Source organism: Mustela erminea, chromosome 17, assembly GCF_009829155.1.
Source record: "Mustela erminea isolate mMusErm1 chromosome 17, mMusErm1.Pri, whole genome shotgun sequence".
Classification (NCBI taxonomy): Eukaryota; Metazoa; Chordata; class Mammalia; order Carnivora; family Mustelidae; genus Mustela; species Mustela erminea.
The window spans coordinates 11,906,173-11,923,607 of NC_045630.1; the positions used below are offsets into that span (position 1 = coordinate 11,906,173).

The 17,435-nt window shown below is 34.2% G+C and overlaps 1 protein-coding gene across 15 annotated transcripts in view; it reads left to right on the forward strand.

Moving 5' to 3' along the window:
- The window catches only part of CDC42BPA (CDC42 binding protein kinase alpha), a 329,438-nt gene that overhangs the window by 203,998 nt on the left and 108,005 nt on the right, over positions 1-17,435 (forward strand). For 13 of the 15 annotated variants that reach the window (XM_032317331.1, XM_032317316.1, XM_032317323.1 and 10 more), the window contains exons 12-14: positions 720-853; positions 9,840-10,082; positions 10,347-10,457. In XM_032317331.1, coding sequence (XP_032173222.1) covers positions 720-853; positions 9,840-10,082; positions 10,347-10,457 — 488 coding nt within the window. The remainder of the gene's footprint in view (positions 1-719; positions 854-9,839; positions 10,083-10,346; positions 10,458-17,435) is intronic. The other 2 variants (XM_032317325.1, XM_032317330.1) reach the window with 1 other exon arrangement.

Sequence of the window (17,435 nt, forward strand, 5' to 3'; positions counted from 1 at the left end):
TTAACATTTATTTAAGAATGTATCAAAATTAGTGATTTTATTTTGCTTCCTAATACCTCTTCTGAAGTGATCATGTTAAGTATTGTTTGATAACCTTATTTTTCCAGTTGGAAAGGCTGATGCGGGAGTTCTGAGCTGTCGTCTTTCTTCAGATACTGACCTCAGGCTAGATACTCAGTTCCCTAGGCCTTAGTTTCCTCTTCTAGATCAGAGGTTTTCAAACACTTGCTTTCAGAAATCAGAGTATGTGCTTCAGATGAGTACTGGTGAAACAGGGCTGTGGGTCTGCACCCATTACAAGCACAGCCCTCTTAGAATAATTTGACGAATATAGGCACACGAATGCTAATAAACATCCATAGAAGAATGCCATTTTGTCAGTTTAGTTGGCTTTGTCATTTTTATTACTTTTAAGCTTTTAATTGGTTCTAAAGGTACCTTGTTGGAAGTCTGGTCATCTTTTTCTAACAGAAATGTAAGGCACTTTTGTACGCAGGTTTCGTGCAGCTCCATACTGGCATTAGTTTGCACCGTCTTTACAGTGAACTTGCTAAGCACTTAATTGTTCAGAGTCATAGTCATAGTGGTATGCGGTGTCCGTAAGCCAAAACCAAATACAGAATACTTTATTTTTAAATAAAATTGGTTGTGTTGAAACCTTGATTTCAAACATTTGTTTTTATACAAATAGTAAAATAACCACCATCTTCTCTTTTTAGAATCAAGTCACTTAGAACAACAGCTTGAGGAGGCCAACTCTGTGAGGAGAGAGCTAGATGATGCTTTTCGACAAATCAAGGCTTATGAAAAACAAATCAAAACACTACAACAAGAAAGGGAAGAATTAAACAAGGTAAAAATACGTGGATAGATTGTTAAAGCTGCTTTTGAATTCTTAACCTTGTTTAATTTGTATACTGAAAGCTTTCCTAGTAAATTACAGTAACATAAAGTATATTTTGTCTGTAAAATATCGGTTTAAAGATTTAGGAATTATTTTGGTGTATTTCATTTGATTAGTGGCTAGTAATGAGGTAACTTTTATATTCTCAAGATTTTAAAGTTCAGAATCATTTGTTCTTTTGAGAAGTTAATAATCAAAGGACTTAATTAAAAGTAAATGTTGGGCACCTGGGTGGCTTAGTTGGTTGGGCAGCTGCCTTCGGCTAGGGTCATGATTCTGGAGTCCCCGGATCAAGTCTCACATCGGGCTCCCCGCTCAGTGGGGAATCTGCTTCTCACTCCATCCCTCTCCCTTCTCATGCGCGCTCTCTCTCTCTCAAGCTCTCTCTCTCTCAAATAAATAAATCTTTAAAGATAAATAAATGTTATTGAAAAATATTAAAAAGAAATAAGTAAATAGTAAGCCATAGTTAGTATCTATGGAAAAATTTAAAATATAGGCGTATTTTCATTGTGATTTGCTGATATGAACATTTTAAAAAGATTAAAATAAAAATCTTTTAGTGTTTTAATTATCTTTTAAAATGTCAGTTTATCTTTCGAAGCATGGATGAACAAGCTAAATTTATTTTCATAAGAACTTTATGTAACACTCAAACAGTATTGTGACCATCAATAAAATTTATTAATGGTCAGACACTCTAACACATTCAGTAGGGTTCAAATAATATTCAAGCACCAGAGAATACCTGAACCACTCAGTGTATATATTTTGCCTTTCATTAACAAATAAAATAATGTTGGAATTAATACTAGCCAATAAAATAAAGAAATGAGTGGTTTTTGGCGTAGTATAAATTGTATTCAATGATATAATATATAATTGATGATATTAATGAATTTCTTATGGATAGTAAGAACTTAAAGTTTCAATACTGTAATGATGTCAATTCTCCTGAAATTACAAATTTATTAGAGACACTCTAACACATTCAGTAGGGTTCAAATAATATTCAAGCACCAGAGAATACCTGAACCACTCAGTGTATATATTTTGCCTTTCATTAACAAATAAAATAATGTTGGAATTAATACTAGCCAATAAAATAAAGAAATGAGTGGTTTTTGGCGTAGTATAAATTGTATTCAATGATATAATATATAATTGATGATATTAATGAATTTCTTTTGGGGAAGATTTTAAAGTCTTGCTGTCAGTAAAGAAGTGGAGGCAATTAAAAATAAAACCGGGGCACCTGGGTGGCTCAGTGGGTTAAAGCCTCTGCCTTCGGCTTGGGTTGTGGTTCCGGGGTCCTGGGATCGAGCCCCGCATCGGGCTCTCTGCTCGGGGGGAGCCTGCTTCCCCCTCTCTCTCTGCCGGCCTCTCTGCCTACTTGTGATCTCTGTCAAATAAATAAAATCTTTTTAAAAAAAATAAAAAATAATAATAATAATTAATAAATAAATAAAACAAATAACCTTTTGCTGAGGAAGCTAATAAAAAGCTAATAAAAAAGACTAACAGAAAAATCTATAAAGATTAAATTGAATTGGTTAGTATATTTTTACTTTTTCTAACATATCATGTATTATTTGTTTATTATTACTTTTTTCTTAATGCAGTTACAAGCAGTGTGGTATACAGATCTATTTAAATTCATGGCCAATCTAATAATATTTTGAATTTATAACATGTTCTACTTGTTTAAATAATATTATAGTAATATTAAAATGGTAATCACTGTACCAAATTTTATGTCAATCATTTCCTTATGGAAAAAATTTTTATTACATATTAGTATACCTCTAAATAATATATAATCAAATATATGTATGTGGTGACAGATGGTAGCTACATTTCTCATGGTAAGCACTGAGTAAAGGATAGAATTGTCTAATCTCTATATTATACATCTGAAACTACTATAACATTGTATGTTAATTACACTTCAGTAAAAATAAATAAAAATGCCAGTGCCAAATACTGATTATAATCTGATACATTATTTTTGGAAAGCTAATTTGCAATAAGTATCCAAAGCCTTAAAGTACTGAAATACTTGATAGAGTAAACTCCATTTGTCAAAATTTAAGAAGATAATCAAACATTCAAAGATTTGCTCACAGAGAAATTTCTCAACACATTGATAAAGGAAAAATATTAGAAACAACTGAAATGCCCAACCAATTCATATGATGGACTAGTGAATAACCATTGATCTTGCTGGCTAAAGCATTTTTAATGTCATAAGAAATTAAAAAAAAAAATATATATATATATATAAAAATTTAGTGTTGCTTTTTTCCGAGCTTTATAAAATGGTATATGCAATTTCTTGTAGTTTTTTTTCCACTCATTATATTTCTAAGATTCATCCAAATAGCTATAAAACATTCATGTAGTTGCTGTATAGTATACCATTATGTGAACACTTCAGAATTTATACCATTCTTTGTGTACAGATACTAAGGTTGCTTATACTTGACAACTACTGTAAATGAATATTCTTGAACATATATACTGATCTGTACACACTTACTTATACAAACATGAGTAGAATAGTTGGGTCATAAATAATGAAAATACTCTATTTTTTATTATAATATACTGATTTATACTTTAACTCCCACTACCTAGTGTATATTCAATAGAACTTCATATTATTAGGTATATTATTTTGTCCAACCTTAGTTGAAATTGATATTTTAGGTCTAGAATGATATTTTGTTATAAGGTCTTAACTTCTCTAATTACTAATGATGTTGAATGTCTTACATATGCCCATTTCTCATTTTTATTTCTTTTGTGAAGTGCCTCTCAGTATCCTTTGTATATATTTTTCTCTTGGGTTGTTTGTCTTTTTCTTATTGGTTAGCTAAGAATTCTTGAAAACTTCTATATTAATCTTTTGTCAGTTGTGTATGCTACAGATATCTCCCAGTTAGTGGCTTATCTTTTCACTTTCTTTATGGGATTTTGAATAACAGAAGTTCTTAGTTTCAATGTAATCAGACTTATTGATCTTTCTTTTTAAAGTTTTGCTGGCATGTGTAAGGAATATGAGGTTAAAAATTCTGGTTTTTTTTTTTAAGTGTTCAGTTTTTATTTTGCAGTTTTGAAGTTTGGTCTTTCATATTTAAATTTTTAATACACTAGAAATTTATTTTTTGTATCATGTGAGATAAAGATCCAATTTCAGTTTTTCCTATGTAGCTAACTACTTACTCATTTACTAAATAACCCATCTTTTCCACAGTGATGTGTGATGTCACCTCTGTTGTATGTTACATTTCCATTTATGGATGAGTCTGTATCTCATTCCTTAAAAACTGTGAAGGGATTTTTATTAAAATTGCTTTAAATTTGTAATTTCAGGAGAATTGACATCATTACAGTATTGAAACTTTAAGTTCTTACTATCCATATTTATGAATATTATTCTAAATGCACATACAGATTTCAAGAGCAGAGTATAGTATTGTGATATATGTAGAGCAGAAATAACCACATCCCTCCGCTGTGTGCTAATTCTTACCTCTGGGGGCAATGCAATGAGAGCTGGATAGATAAAACATGACATATATGGGAGTCTGTGTTGTGAGTCTGGGTGTTTATATAAAGGGAGTGGCGGATGCTTCCTACCCCTGCCCGTCCCCCGCCCCAGTCTCCACCCACCTTTCTGAGAGTCTCCTTGGAAATGTCAAGAGAAGGATCTATAACTCTGGAATATAGATCAGTCACTCCAGTGGAAAGATAAGCCCAGAGTCTCAAGCTCTATAAAGAGGATCCCTTCCTGATCCAGGCTCCTCTGCCCACCCCTTGCTGAAGCATAAGCACATACATTCAGGAGTTAAATCTCTCTGGAGTTTCTCATTTTAAATTAGACATAAATTACAAGACTTCCTTTTAGTCCAGATTCCAGGTTTCAGTAAAATTTGTTGACAAAGGCCTATCCATAGAAAAATATAGAAATATTTTCTCTAGACTCCCACAGTCCTTCCACAAACATGGTATATCTCTTCATGTCTTTAACATCTTTTAAAATGTTTTTCCATAAAATTTTATCCATGTCTTATTTGCCTTTCTTTAAATTTATTATTCTATTTTTTCAATGTGATCAAATTTATTGATCGACCATTTAAAATGGTATTTTTAAAATTATATTTTCTTACTGATTTTGTTCCAGCAACATTACTAAATTCTTCTTAATTGTACTAATATATTTGAAATTCTTTATGGTTCTCTGCAAATAATGACAGTTTCGTTTCTTTTTCTGTTTTTTATGACCTTTCTTATCTTTCCTTGTCTTGCTGTATTAGCTAGAACCCACAGTACAGTGTTGAATAGAACTCGTGATAGCAGGCTTCCCTGTCTTATTCCTGATTTCAAAGAAAATGCCTTTACTGGTTGACCACTAATAATGTTTTCTGTAAGTTTTTGGTAAATAATTTTTATCAGGTTAAGAAAGTTATCTTCTGTGTTCCTATTTTGATAATCATTTTTATCAGGAATGGGTATTGGACTTACCTAATATGCTTTTTTGTACAGTATTGCAACCAATTTCTAGAAGTTTGTTGATATATATTGTTGTAATTATAGGACTGTTCTTCTTTAGTAACTTGGTTTGGTAAATTACATTGGTGAATTTTTTTTCTGATGTTAAACTATTTTTGCATTTCTGGGTTAAACCTAAATTTCATGTGTATTATATCCTAAATAATAATATGCTAGTATATGTAACACTTACATAATAGCACTGTTTATTATTATTATTCTCATTTTATAAATGGTGAGACCAAGCACAGAGAAGGTCAAGCGCACTTGCTTAAGTTCATAGAGCTAGAAAGTGTTGGAGCTGGAATTTGAATACAAGGAGTCTATCCAGATTTCATGCTTATCTGCTTTATATGTCACTGGAGTTGATTTGCTAAATTTTTGTTATGTTGGATTTTTTGTTTGCATCAATATGATTGGCTTGTACTTTTTTTCTATTGTTCTGGTGTTTTTACGATGTCAGGGTTGTTTTGGTCTCATAGAATGAGTTGGGCAGCATTGCCTCTTTCTCTTCTTTATAAAAGTTTGTGTAAGAGTAATGTTTATTCCTTGAAACACTGGAGGAGTCACTTGTGTAACCCTCTGAGTTTGGAAATCCTCTCCTACTGAGGGGATGGGGAAAGTTTTTTAACTATTTATTTAGGTACTTTAATTATTATAGGAGTACTTAGGCATTCTATTTCTTCATGAAACAGTTTTGATAAATTGTATTTCTGTAGGAATTCATTCATTTCAAAAGCTAACAAATTTATTGACAAAGTTTTTCATTAGATTCTTTCATTAGCTTTTTAAAATCTCTTCAAGATTTGTAGTTATAACCTTTTTTCTGAATATTATTTCTTTTTGCATTTATTCTTCTCTCCTTGTTTGATCTCACCAGATATTTGCCTGTTTTATTATTTTTCTCAAAGAACCAACTTTTGTCTTTGTTGTTGTTCATTATTCTGACATTTCTGTTTCATTAGTTTATGTCCTGATTTTTATTATCCTCTCATATTGGCAGAAGCATTAATGTGTTCTGACTCTTTTTATGGAAAATTTCATTGAATTTATCTTTTTCTTTGTTTCAATACAAGGATTTCAAGTTATAAATCTCCCCCTAAGTAAACCTTTTACTGAATCCTCAAGTTTTAATATATGTACTAAAGACTTTCATTGTTTTTTGTTATTTTCATCTTGTTTTTAGTTCTAAATATTTCAATATTCTTTCACTTTTCTCCTTGACCAGTGAGTTATTATGGCATTTAGCCTTTTTATTTTTGATTTCTGTTTAAAAGTGATGATATTAGAGAACTTGATCTTTAATATGTTCTTTGAAATCTGCTGAGACTTATTTCATGGCCTAGACAGATTGTTACATTTTTCATTTTTTATTTATTTATTATTGTTATTTTTTTCATGGCCTAGACAGATTGTTACATTTTTCATTTTTTATTTATTTATTATTGTTATTTTTAAATAATCTCTATACCCAACATGGGACTTGATCTTGCAAACCCTGATGAGGAGTCATATACTCTACCAACCAAGCCAGCCAGGCACCCCATTTTTTAATGTTCACTATGTGCTTGAAAAGAATGTATGTTGCAATATTGGGTGCAGCTTCTACATATAATGCTTGATCATCCTCTCTATATTCACTATTTTTATTTTATTTTTTTTTTTAAAGATTTTATTTATTTATTTGACAGAGAGAAATCACAAGTAGACGGAGAGGCAGACAGAGAGAGAGAGGAAGGGAAGCAGGCTCCCTGCTGAGCAGAGAGCCCGATGCGGGACTCGATCCCAGGACCCTGAGATCATGACCTGAGCCGAAGGCAGCGGCTTAACCCACTGAGCCACCCAGGCGCCCTATATTCACTATTTTTAAACTGCTCAGTTTATCAATGATCATCAAATCGAAATTTCTCATTATAGTCATGTATTTACCAATTTTTCTATGATGTTCTTGCAATTTCTTTGTAATCTATTTTGAGTCTATCTTGTGGAAAGCATAAAAGTTTAGAATAGCATTTCTTTCTAGTGTTGAATTTTATCATTGTGTGGGACATTCTCTATCATTAATACTTTTTCTATTAAAATCTAGATATTATTTTTAATTTGGTATAACAAACTTCACCCTTTTATATTTGTTTTGACTATCAATGTGTATAGACAAGTTTCTATCAAATTTCTGCTTTATGTTTGTCATGCTTTTTTTTGTGCCTTTGTTTCCTTTCTTGCCTTTTTAAAATTGTGGTAAATACTTGTACTATAAAATCTATCCTAATCATTTTTAAAACACACCATTCAGTAGTAAAAGTGCAACGAATCTCCAGAACTTTTTTCATCTTGCAAAATTTTTTCTTGAATTTTGATTGAAGTGTTTGTTTTTCTTCCCACTTTACTTAATACTTGTTTTAATAGTTTCTAGTAGTTGCTCTTGAGTTTTGTCTTACATATTTAACAGAGTCTAAATTTAATATCTTAAACCACACCTCCCAAACAATTTAAGGATCTTTAACTCTGTTACCTCTTCCAAATGCCAATGTTTTTTATTAATATTTTACTTATATCCTTTTTGTTTGGAACAAACAAAATATTTTGTTTATTTGTTTGGATACGGATGAGACATTTTTATAATACAGTCTCATTTCATCCATGTGTTTGTTCACATTCACATTTATGTTTACCAGTTTCTTAGTCCTCCATTTCTCTGTCATTAGACTTTGCTTTTTTTTTTTAATTTTTTTTTAGTACATCATTAGTTTTTGATGTAGTGTTCCATGATTCATTGTTTGCGTATAACACCCAGTGCCCCATGCAACCCTTGCCCTCCTTAATACCCATCACACGGCTTGCCCATCCCTCCCTTCCCTGCCTCTCCCCACGAAACCCTCGGTTTGTTTCCTGGAATCCATAGTATCTCATGGCTTGTCTCCCCCTCTGATTTCTGCCCCCTTCATTTTTCCCTACCTTCTCTGAATGTCCTCCATGCTATTCCTTATGTTCCACATACAAGTGAAACCATATGATAATTGTCTTTCTCTGCTAGATTTTGCTTCTAAAATTATTTTTCTTTTTCCTAAAGTAGACCTTTAGAGGTTTCTATTTAGTGGAGATCTGATAGTGATAAGTTCTGTCAGTTCTTGTTTATATGAATATAATTATTTAGCCTCATACCTGAAAAGAAATTTAAATTAGTTAAGTTAAAATTTAAGGGCACCTGTGTGGCTCAGTCGTTAAGTGTCTGCCTTCAGCCTAGGTCATGATCCCAGGTCCCGGGATTGAGTCCCGCATTGGGCTCCCTGCTTGGTGGGAGGCCTGCTTCTCTCTCTCCCACTTCCCCTCCCCCTGCTTGTGTTCCCTCTCTCACTGTGTCTCTCTGTCAAATAAATAAATAAAATATTTTTTTTAATTAAAATTTAAAGTTAAAATACAATTTTAATTACTTACATCATTAGAAACATTTCGCCCTGTTTCTATTGTTACTTCTTAGTCTCTCTTCTTTTGTTTTTGTTTTTGAGGATGGAAATTCCTTTGTGATTTGTCTTTTTTTGCTGACTTCAAGGACATTTATTTTTATTTGGTGCTACACAGTTTTATTTTTTGAAAGTTTCTGGATTTGAACTTTAAGATTTTTTCTTGCTTCATAAATGAAGAACTTACTGCATTGATGAATTCGGGTCTTTAATTTTAACACTTATATTTTTATATTTCTAAATGTTCTACACAGTTTTATAAATCAGCTTGGTCATTTTTAGTAGTCTTTTTTTTTTTTTTACCTCCTCAAATGTTTCATATGTACCCATTTTATATTAATATTAGATAATTCTAATGTTCAAATATCACTGGAGTCTGTTTGCTCTTAAAAATCCTATATTTCATTGAGGCTCTTTACTCAAAAGCGATTTGCATTTTCTTTCGCCAGAAGGCAGACTTGGTGCTTTAACTCCAGGTTTTTCACTTTGATATAGGAGTTTATTTAGCTTTCTTTCCTTGCTTCTGGACTGAGGTTTAATGTCCACATAAGAGCATTCCTTATTTTTTGTCATTTGTAATGATATAGTATAATTTTTAAAAATCTCAGAAGTATCCATTCCATTTCACAAAATCTTTATTTTGACCATTGTATCTGGTGTTCCTATACTCTGCATTTATTTGTAGAAACTAAGATACTGGCAGATTGAATCAGCTGTTCATCACAATTAGCATCAGGAATCGAGAATATCAACAGAGCACCCTGCTATTAATATCTGTTCAGAAATAGCTGATTTCTTTTAATTTTGTCCTGAGATGAATAATTTTGGCTCTTCTTGACTTCACGATAGCTACTTTGATGGCCAAAATTGGTTCCTAGGTTGCAGAATTGGTAACTTATATTCTTTTTACAAAACTGTAGGAACTAGTCCAGGCTAGTGAGCGATTAAAAAACCAGTCCAAAGAGCTGAAAGACGCACACTGTCAGAGGAAACTGGCCATGCAGGAGTTCATGGAGATCAATGAGCGGCTAACAGAATTGCACACCCAAAAACAGAAACTTGCTCGCCATGTCCGAGATAAGGAAGAAGAGGTGGACCTGGTGATGCAAAAAGTTGAAAGCTTAAGGCAAGAACTGCGCAGAACAGAGAGAGCCAAAAAAGAGGTTAGTAGTCAGGCAGATTTTCTAGTGCCCGTGGGGTAGTGATTAAAGCTGCTTTTTCAGATTAGTGGAATAATGTGTATCTCCTTCTTTAATTTTTGAAAACCCTGTTTTGTTTTGCTTTGTTTTAGTTCAGTAATTTTATTAAATACGAATTTCAACATTTGAGTTATCTTCTTGTTACAAGGTAAATTTCCATGGGGAAAAGGATTTTATTGGGAATACAATTATAACCATGACATCTGCTTTTTTCATTTTATTTTAAAGCTGGAAGTTCATACAGAAGCTGTGGCTGCTGAAGCATCTAAAGACAGGAAACTGCGTGAACAGAGCGAGCACTATTCCAAGCAACTGGAAAATGAATTGGAGGGACTAAAGGTAGTGTCTGATTTCACATTTGTGAAGTTACATCAATTTTCTTTTCTTTAGGCTTAAAAGAAGTGTTAGTTTACGTATTCTCTTTGACATGGAGTAAAAACTATCTATCCTTCAAACCTAATCTTAATTCTCATTCCTAGTGGGAAGCTGATGTAGACTTCAGCATCATTCTGGAAAGAAAGGGAAGGTTGTATTTAATAAGGAGAAGAAATCTATCGGAAAATATCAATTATTTAGGAAGAACTGCCCACCTGGACAAGATGTATCAGTAATCTGCATGGGGTGCATTGTTAGATACCCAGACCCTCATCTTATAAATGACATAGGAGAGGCTAAGGGGTAGCTCCACAGATACTTCTGTTACATGGGTGAGACAGTAATAGGCATGGGCTACCACATCTGAGCAGAAGTGCTTACAAGGGAGATCCTTGTGCCTGCTCTGGAGTTAGACTGCTTGGTTTTAACTCCTACCCTCATCAGTTACTAGCCATGTAATGCTGCAAAACACTTACATCTCTCTGGACTTTAATTTTCTTATCTGTAAAATCCTATCTCATTGGTTTTATTTAAGGAGTATATGCACATATTTGTAAAGTGCTCTCAGCCTTGATAATGTGTATGTCAAAATGAGAGAATTGGGATTAAACTGACATCCTATTTCTGCAACACTAAATTATAATCTGAACATGATCCCTGCCTTTTCTCCACTCTGACCTTAGCAAAACTGTCTCCTCTATGCTGCCCACCAGCCTTCACCTACACCCTCTACTCGCATAACCATGTATAGTCTAGTCTTACTCATCCGGCAAATATAAGAATCAAGTTGAATGTCATCTCAGGAAGTCTATGCTACTTTAGAATTCTGTTAATAACTTTAGCATAGATTTTATTGTATTTATCCACAAAATGTCTCCCTGCCTAAACTGTGACCAAACTTATTGAAAACATACAGGTATAGTACTTTTAACCTGGGTCAGGGCTAGATTTTAATACTTGTTTAATAAATGTGTTAAATCAATGAATGAATGTAGAATTGGTCAGAACTTTTCTCTGACAGTTGAATATCAGTGGTTGCAAATGAGGTTTCTCTGCTATAAATATAAACTCTAGATTTTATTTCTTATTTTTAGGCATTGGTTTATTTGTTTTTAATTTTTTGGTTTATCATATTGCACAGTCATGAGTCATGGTTAGCTTTCCCAAGCAGAGGTGTTTCTTCTCTGTACTTATGCTTCTGGGACAGTAGTAGTCTATGGAAGTCATTAAATTACTGACTCAAATAATTTTCAGTCCGTGACTGTTTTGTTTCTAGCACTGTTTTAGGTGATTTGGGTAACAAATAATCATAAAGTACAGACTGGAAGGAATCTTAGAGATTATTTGCAGTTGAGGAAATTGAGACCTAGAGGTGTTAAGGATTATGTCATCAGTAGAGTTAAGTACAGTTTAAATACGGGTTTTCCAACTCAGTGCCACATTCTAGCTACTAGTCTTTTTTTTTTTTTTTTTTTTTTTTTTGGTAAGAATCACTGATGCTCTGAAAGTTTTGAATAACGTGTATTTACTGACCACTCAAATGCTCATAGTCTCTTCTGTGGAGAGCCATCCAGCAGATGCAAGGAGTCACGTAGACGAAAATGCCTGAAGATTGAGGAAATGAGAATGATTGGCTAGGTAGGGTTTGGGTGCGCTCGTGGCTGATACATGAACAGCACCAGGAGCCAAGAGAGAAACGCATGATTACTGCTTGAGAACAATAGAGCCCTGCGCGGTTACGTAAGGGTCCACGAGGAGACCGCGTGCACAGGGCAGTGATTGGATAGTCGGGCTGGACCGCCTACATGTATATATTGCCAGAACTTGCTTGTAGAGGGAGAACAAAGAAACCCTAATAAAGAAGCTTGCCACTCATCACGTCTGCGGGTCGTTCTTGCTGGCGAGAGCGACACTCTTCTGTCATTTATAAGTTAAAATTAAAAATAGAACTACCCAATACATAAGTAAATGCATTTAAAATGCTTTTCCCAGGACCTGGCAGAAAGTAAAAGCTCAGCAAGTGTTGGCTGTGATCATTATACTCCTGTCATTTCTTGAGGATATATTTTTTAAAGATTTTATTTATTTATTTGCCAGAGAGAGAGAGCACACAAGTAGGTAGAGCAGCAGGCAGAGGTAGAGGGAGAAGCAGGCACCCTGCTGAGCAAAGAGGCGAATGTGGGGCTCGATCCCAGGACGCTGGGATCATGACCTGAGCCGAAGGCAGATGTTTAACCGACTGAGCCACCCAGGTGTCCCTCTTGAGGATATTTTCTAAAACTGGAATTTCTTGGTTTAGTTTCTTCTAAACCTATTTTGGTGATTCTAAAAGTCTATAGGAATCTTCAGTCTACTAGGAATACTTTTCAATGGAATTGAAGGGAGAAATAATTATTGAATAACAGAAAATTCAGTATCCGATTTTCAATACTGCATAGAACATACAGAGAGAAGATGAGTTAAGGTAAAAAGTCTTGAATAACACTATAACCAACCAGACCTTCCACTCAACAGCAGAACGCATATTATTCTCAAGTGCACATGATATATTCTCCCAGATGAGGCTGGATGTTAGGCTACAAAACTAGTCTCAAAAATGTAAGAAGAGGGGCACCTGGGTGGCTCAGTGGGTTAAAGCCTCTGCCTTCAGCTCGGGTCGTGATCCCGGAGTCCTGGGATCGAGCCCCGCGTCGGGCTCTCTGCTCTGCAGGGAGCCTGCTTCCACCTCTCTCTCTCTGCCTGCTTCTCTGCTTGCTTGTGATCTCTGTCAAATAAAAAAATTTAAAAAAAAATGTAAGAAGACTGAAGTCATACAAAGTATCTTCTCTAGCCACAGTGGAATGAAGCCAAAAATCAGTAACATAAGAATAACTGGAGTGTTAAAAAATATATATGTGGAAATAAAACAAGATACTCTTAATTAATGATCAAAGAATGACTCAAGGGACATTAGAAAAATACCTACAGAGGAATGAAATTAAAATACCACACTGGATGCAGTGAAGGTAGTGCTCAGAGGATGATTTGTAGCTGTAAGTAACTATATTTTTTAAAAAAGAAAGGTCTCAAATTAGTTGCTTAATTTTACTATCTATGGAACTATAAAAATAAGAGTAAAGGAAACTCAGAGCTAGCGGAAGGATGGAACTAATAAAGATTAGAGCAGAGTTAAATAAAATGAGAATAGAAAAATAATGAGAATGAAACCAAAAGTTGATTATTTTGAAAGATAAACAAAATTGACTAACCGTTATAAAAGCACACAAATTCCTTTAAATGGCTCAAGAAAAAAAAAGAAAATCTAACAGACTTATATCAAGTGAAAAGATGTAGTCAATAATAAGGAGACTTGTGGCAAAGAAAAGTCCAGGGCCAGATGCTTTCACTAGTGGACTGAACCAAACATTTAAAGAGTGAACACCGATCCTTCTTAGACGCTTCCAAAGATAGCAAGAATAGGGAGAACTTCTCAACTCATTCTTTAAGGTCGGCATTACCTTGATACCAAAGACATCTTAAGAACATTACAAGAAAAGAAAATTACAGACCCGTGTTCCTAATGAATATAGATGTGTGACTCCCCAGCAAAATGCTGGCAAACTAAGTCCAAAACCATATTATAAAGATGATGCACCATGACATTGGTTCATTTCAGGAATATAAGGGTGGCTCGGTGTAAAAATATATATATATATAAAATACATTAATAGGACCTGAGAGAGGGGATGATTATTTTACTTGAAGCACATAAATCATTTCACAAAATCCAATATCCTTTCATAATGAGAACTCCCAAAAAACTAGGAATAGAAGGGAACATGTTCAACATGATAAAAGATATTTATGAAAAGCCCACAGTTAACATTATACTCAATGTTGAACAAATAAAATCTTTCTCCCTAATATTAGGAATGAGACAAGGATGCCCATTTTTACTGCTGCTCTGTAATATTATACTGGTGTATTTAGCCAGAGGAGTTAGACAAGAAGAAGAAATAAAAAGTATCCAAACTGGAAAGGAAAAAGTGAAACTATCTCTGTTCATAGATCACATGATCCTTTATATAAAAATATTTCAAAAGAATACTGCCAGTTTTCAGTCCAGCATTTAAGAAGCTTGGGAGCCACTTTGTTTGAACAAGTAAAAAGTTGAATAAATAGAAAAATCAGCAACTCTTCTTATACCTGTAGGAGAAATGACATCACAGGACAAGGTGCTGCCCCTAAATTTGGAGGCACTCCCAGGTAAATACAGAGACTCACAACTTACCAGAGCAGAAACCTTTGTAGGCATCAGTGCCAGTGTTTGGAAACCTGAACTACAACTGGGAAATCATTAGCGGCTCAGTGTAGACAGGTCTGAGATATAAAATCTCCAGAGAACCCAGTCTTGGGAAGGCTTCTGTGAGTTTTACTTCCTGGACCTCTAATAGGTTCTCAAAACAAATTTCAGAGAAAAATCCCCTTGTGCTAGCAGTAGGGGAAAACATTTTGAAATATGCCAGAGTAGCCAGTTCCTCTTAACAAGGTCTGCTCTCAGGAGAAACTCTTCAACCAGAACTGAACTTGCTGGAGTTTCATCAGAGCCCAATGGACTTGAGAGAAGGAGAAGACCAAATCCCAACCTGCTGTGGTCATCCTGTCCAAACCGTGGGGGAGAGAAAGGCTGACAGAGTTGTCTGATGTTGACAGTCCAGAGGCAGCAGCTCAAGAAAAGACTGATATCTGTGCTCGCTTCGGCAGCACATATACTAAGAAAAGACTGATATCTAATCCTAGGACTACAGAACACTTTCCCTTTCCCCACAACTTACTGCCACATTATTAAAAGCCTATTTATAGCTGTTCCTTTTACCCAGCACATCATGTGCACCTATCAACAAAAAATTAAGATATATTGAAAGACAGAAAACACAGTTGGAAGAGACAGAGCAAGCATCAAAACCAGACTCAGATATGGCAGAGATGTTGAAATTATGAGATCGAGAATTTAAAATTATGATTGATTGATAATGCTGAGGACTCTAATGGGTAGAAAATATGGACGAATAAGTGAACAATGTAAAAAGAGAGATGGAAATTCTAAGAAAGAACCAAAAAGGAATGCTAGACATAAAAAAAAAAAAAAAACTGTAACAGAAATGAAGAATGTCTTGCGGCACCTGTCCAACTCAGTCGGAAGAGCATGCAACTCTTGATCCTTGGGGTTGTGAGTTCAAGCCCCAGAGTGGGTGTGAAGATTACTTAAAAAAGAAAAAAGAAAAGCACAAAAATAAATGGATATGGGGTATAGCCAAAGAAAGAATTTCTGAGCTTGAGGATGTCTAAATAGACATTGACAAAACTGAAAGGCAAAAAGAAAAAAGATTGGTGGGGTGGGGGGGGACCCAGAGGAGAATATCCAAATACTGTGGAGCAACTATAAAAGTTGGGGATGGAGATACCAGAATGAGAAGAAAGAAGAGGACAGAAGAAATGTTTGAAACAATAAGGACTAAGAATTTTCTCCAAATTATTGTCAAACACCAAACCACAGATCCAGGAAAGTCAGAGAATACCAAGTTGGAAAATGCCCAAAGAACTACACCTAGATATATGCCATTTTCTAATTGTAGAAAGTCAAAGATAAAGAAAAACCTTGAAAGCCAAAGCAAAAAACAAAACAAAACGAAACAAAAAAACCCAAAGGATATAAGACAAGGATTACCCTTACTTCTCAGAAACTTGTGCAAACAAGAAGAAAGGAGACTGAGATATTTAAAGTGTTGAGAGGAAAAAAAAAATCAACCTAGAATTTTGTGTCCTATGAAATTATTCTTAAAGTGAAGAAGAAATACTTTCTGAGACAAAAACTTGAGGAATTTCTTTCCAGTAAACCTGCCATGCAAGAAATGTTAAAAGGATTTTTTTTAGAGGGAAGGAAAATGATATAGGTCAGAAACTTGTATCTACATGAAGAAAAAGCATCAGAAAAGGAGTAAGCAAAGGTGAAATAAATAGAAACTTTTTTTCTTATTCTTAATCTAATAGTTTGTTCAAAATATTAATAACAGTGTATTTGTATACATACACACAAGCTTATATGTACTTGTATTAAACTAAATGTATGAAAGCAGTGATTTAAAGGATGGGAGGAGGAATTAGGATTATTTCATTTTAAGGTATTTGCACTACTCATGAAGTTGTAGAATGTATTTTGAAAGTGGACTTGGATTGTTGGAAATACTGCGAACTGTATTACAACCACTAAAAAAGAAGAATCCTCAGAACAGAGAGAAAATAGGATCATATAAATTGTTTAACTAAAACTGTAACAGACAGAAAAGGAACAGAAGAAAAAAATAGGAATAAAGAACAAGGACGGTAAATGGAAAACAGTAGCAAATATGGTAGATATTAATCCAGAAATATCAATAGTCACTTGGAATATCAGTGGTCTAAGTACATCAGTTATAAAACAGAGATTGTTTCAGGCTGGATCAAAAAAATATCCAACTGTATGTTGTCTTTAAGAAGCCCACTTTAAATATAGACAGATATAGGTTAACTGAGTGAAAAAAGACATATTATGCTAACACCAATGAAAAGAAAGTGGGAGTAGCTATATTAATTGCATAGTGGAATTCAGAGTAAGGAAAGTTTTTAGGAATAAAAAGGGCATCACATAATGATAAGAGAATCAGTTCTTCAAGAGGACATACCAAAACTTAACATGTAGGCATGTATCAGTGCGATATCAAAATGTGTGAGGCAAAAACTGATAGCACTGCAAGGAAAAATAGATGAATCTACCATTATAGGTGGAAACTTCAACACCCCTGTTTTAGAAATGAACGAATCCTGGGACGCCTGGGTGGCTCAGTTGGTTGGACGACTGCCTTCGGCTCAGGTCATGATCCCGGAGTCCTGGGATCGAGTCCCACATCAGGCTCCCAGCTCCAT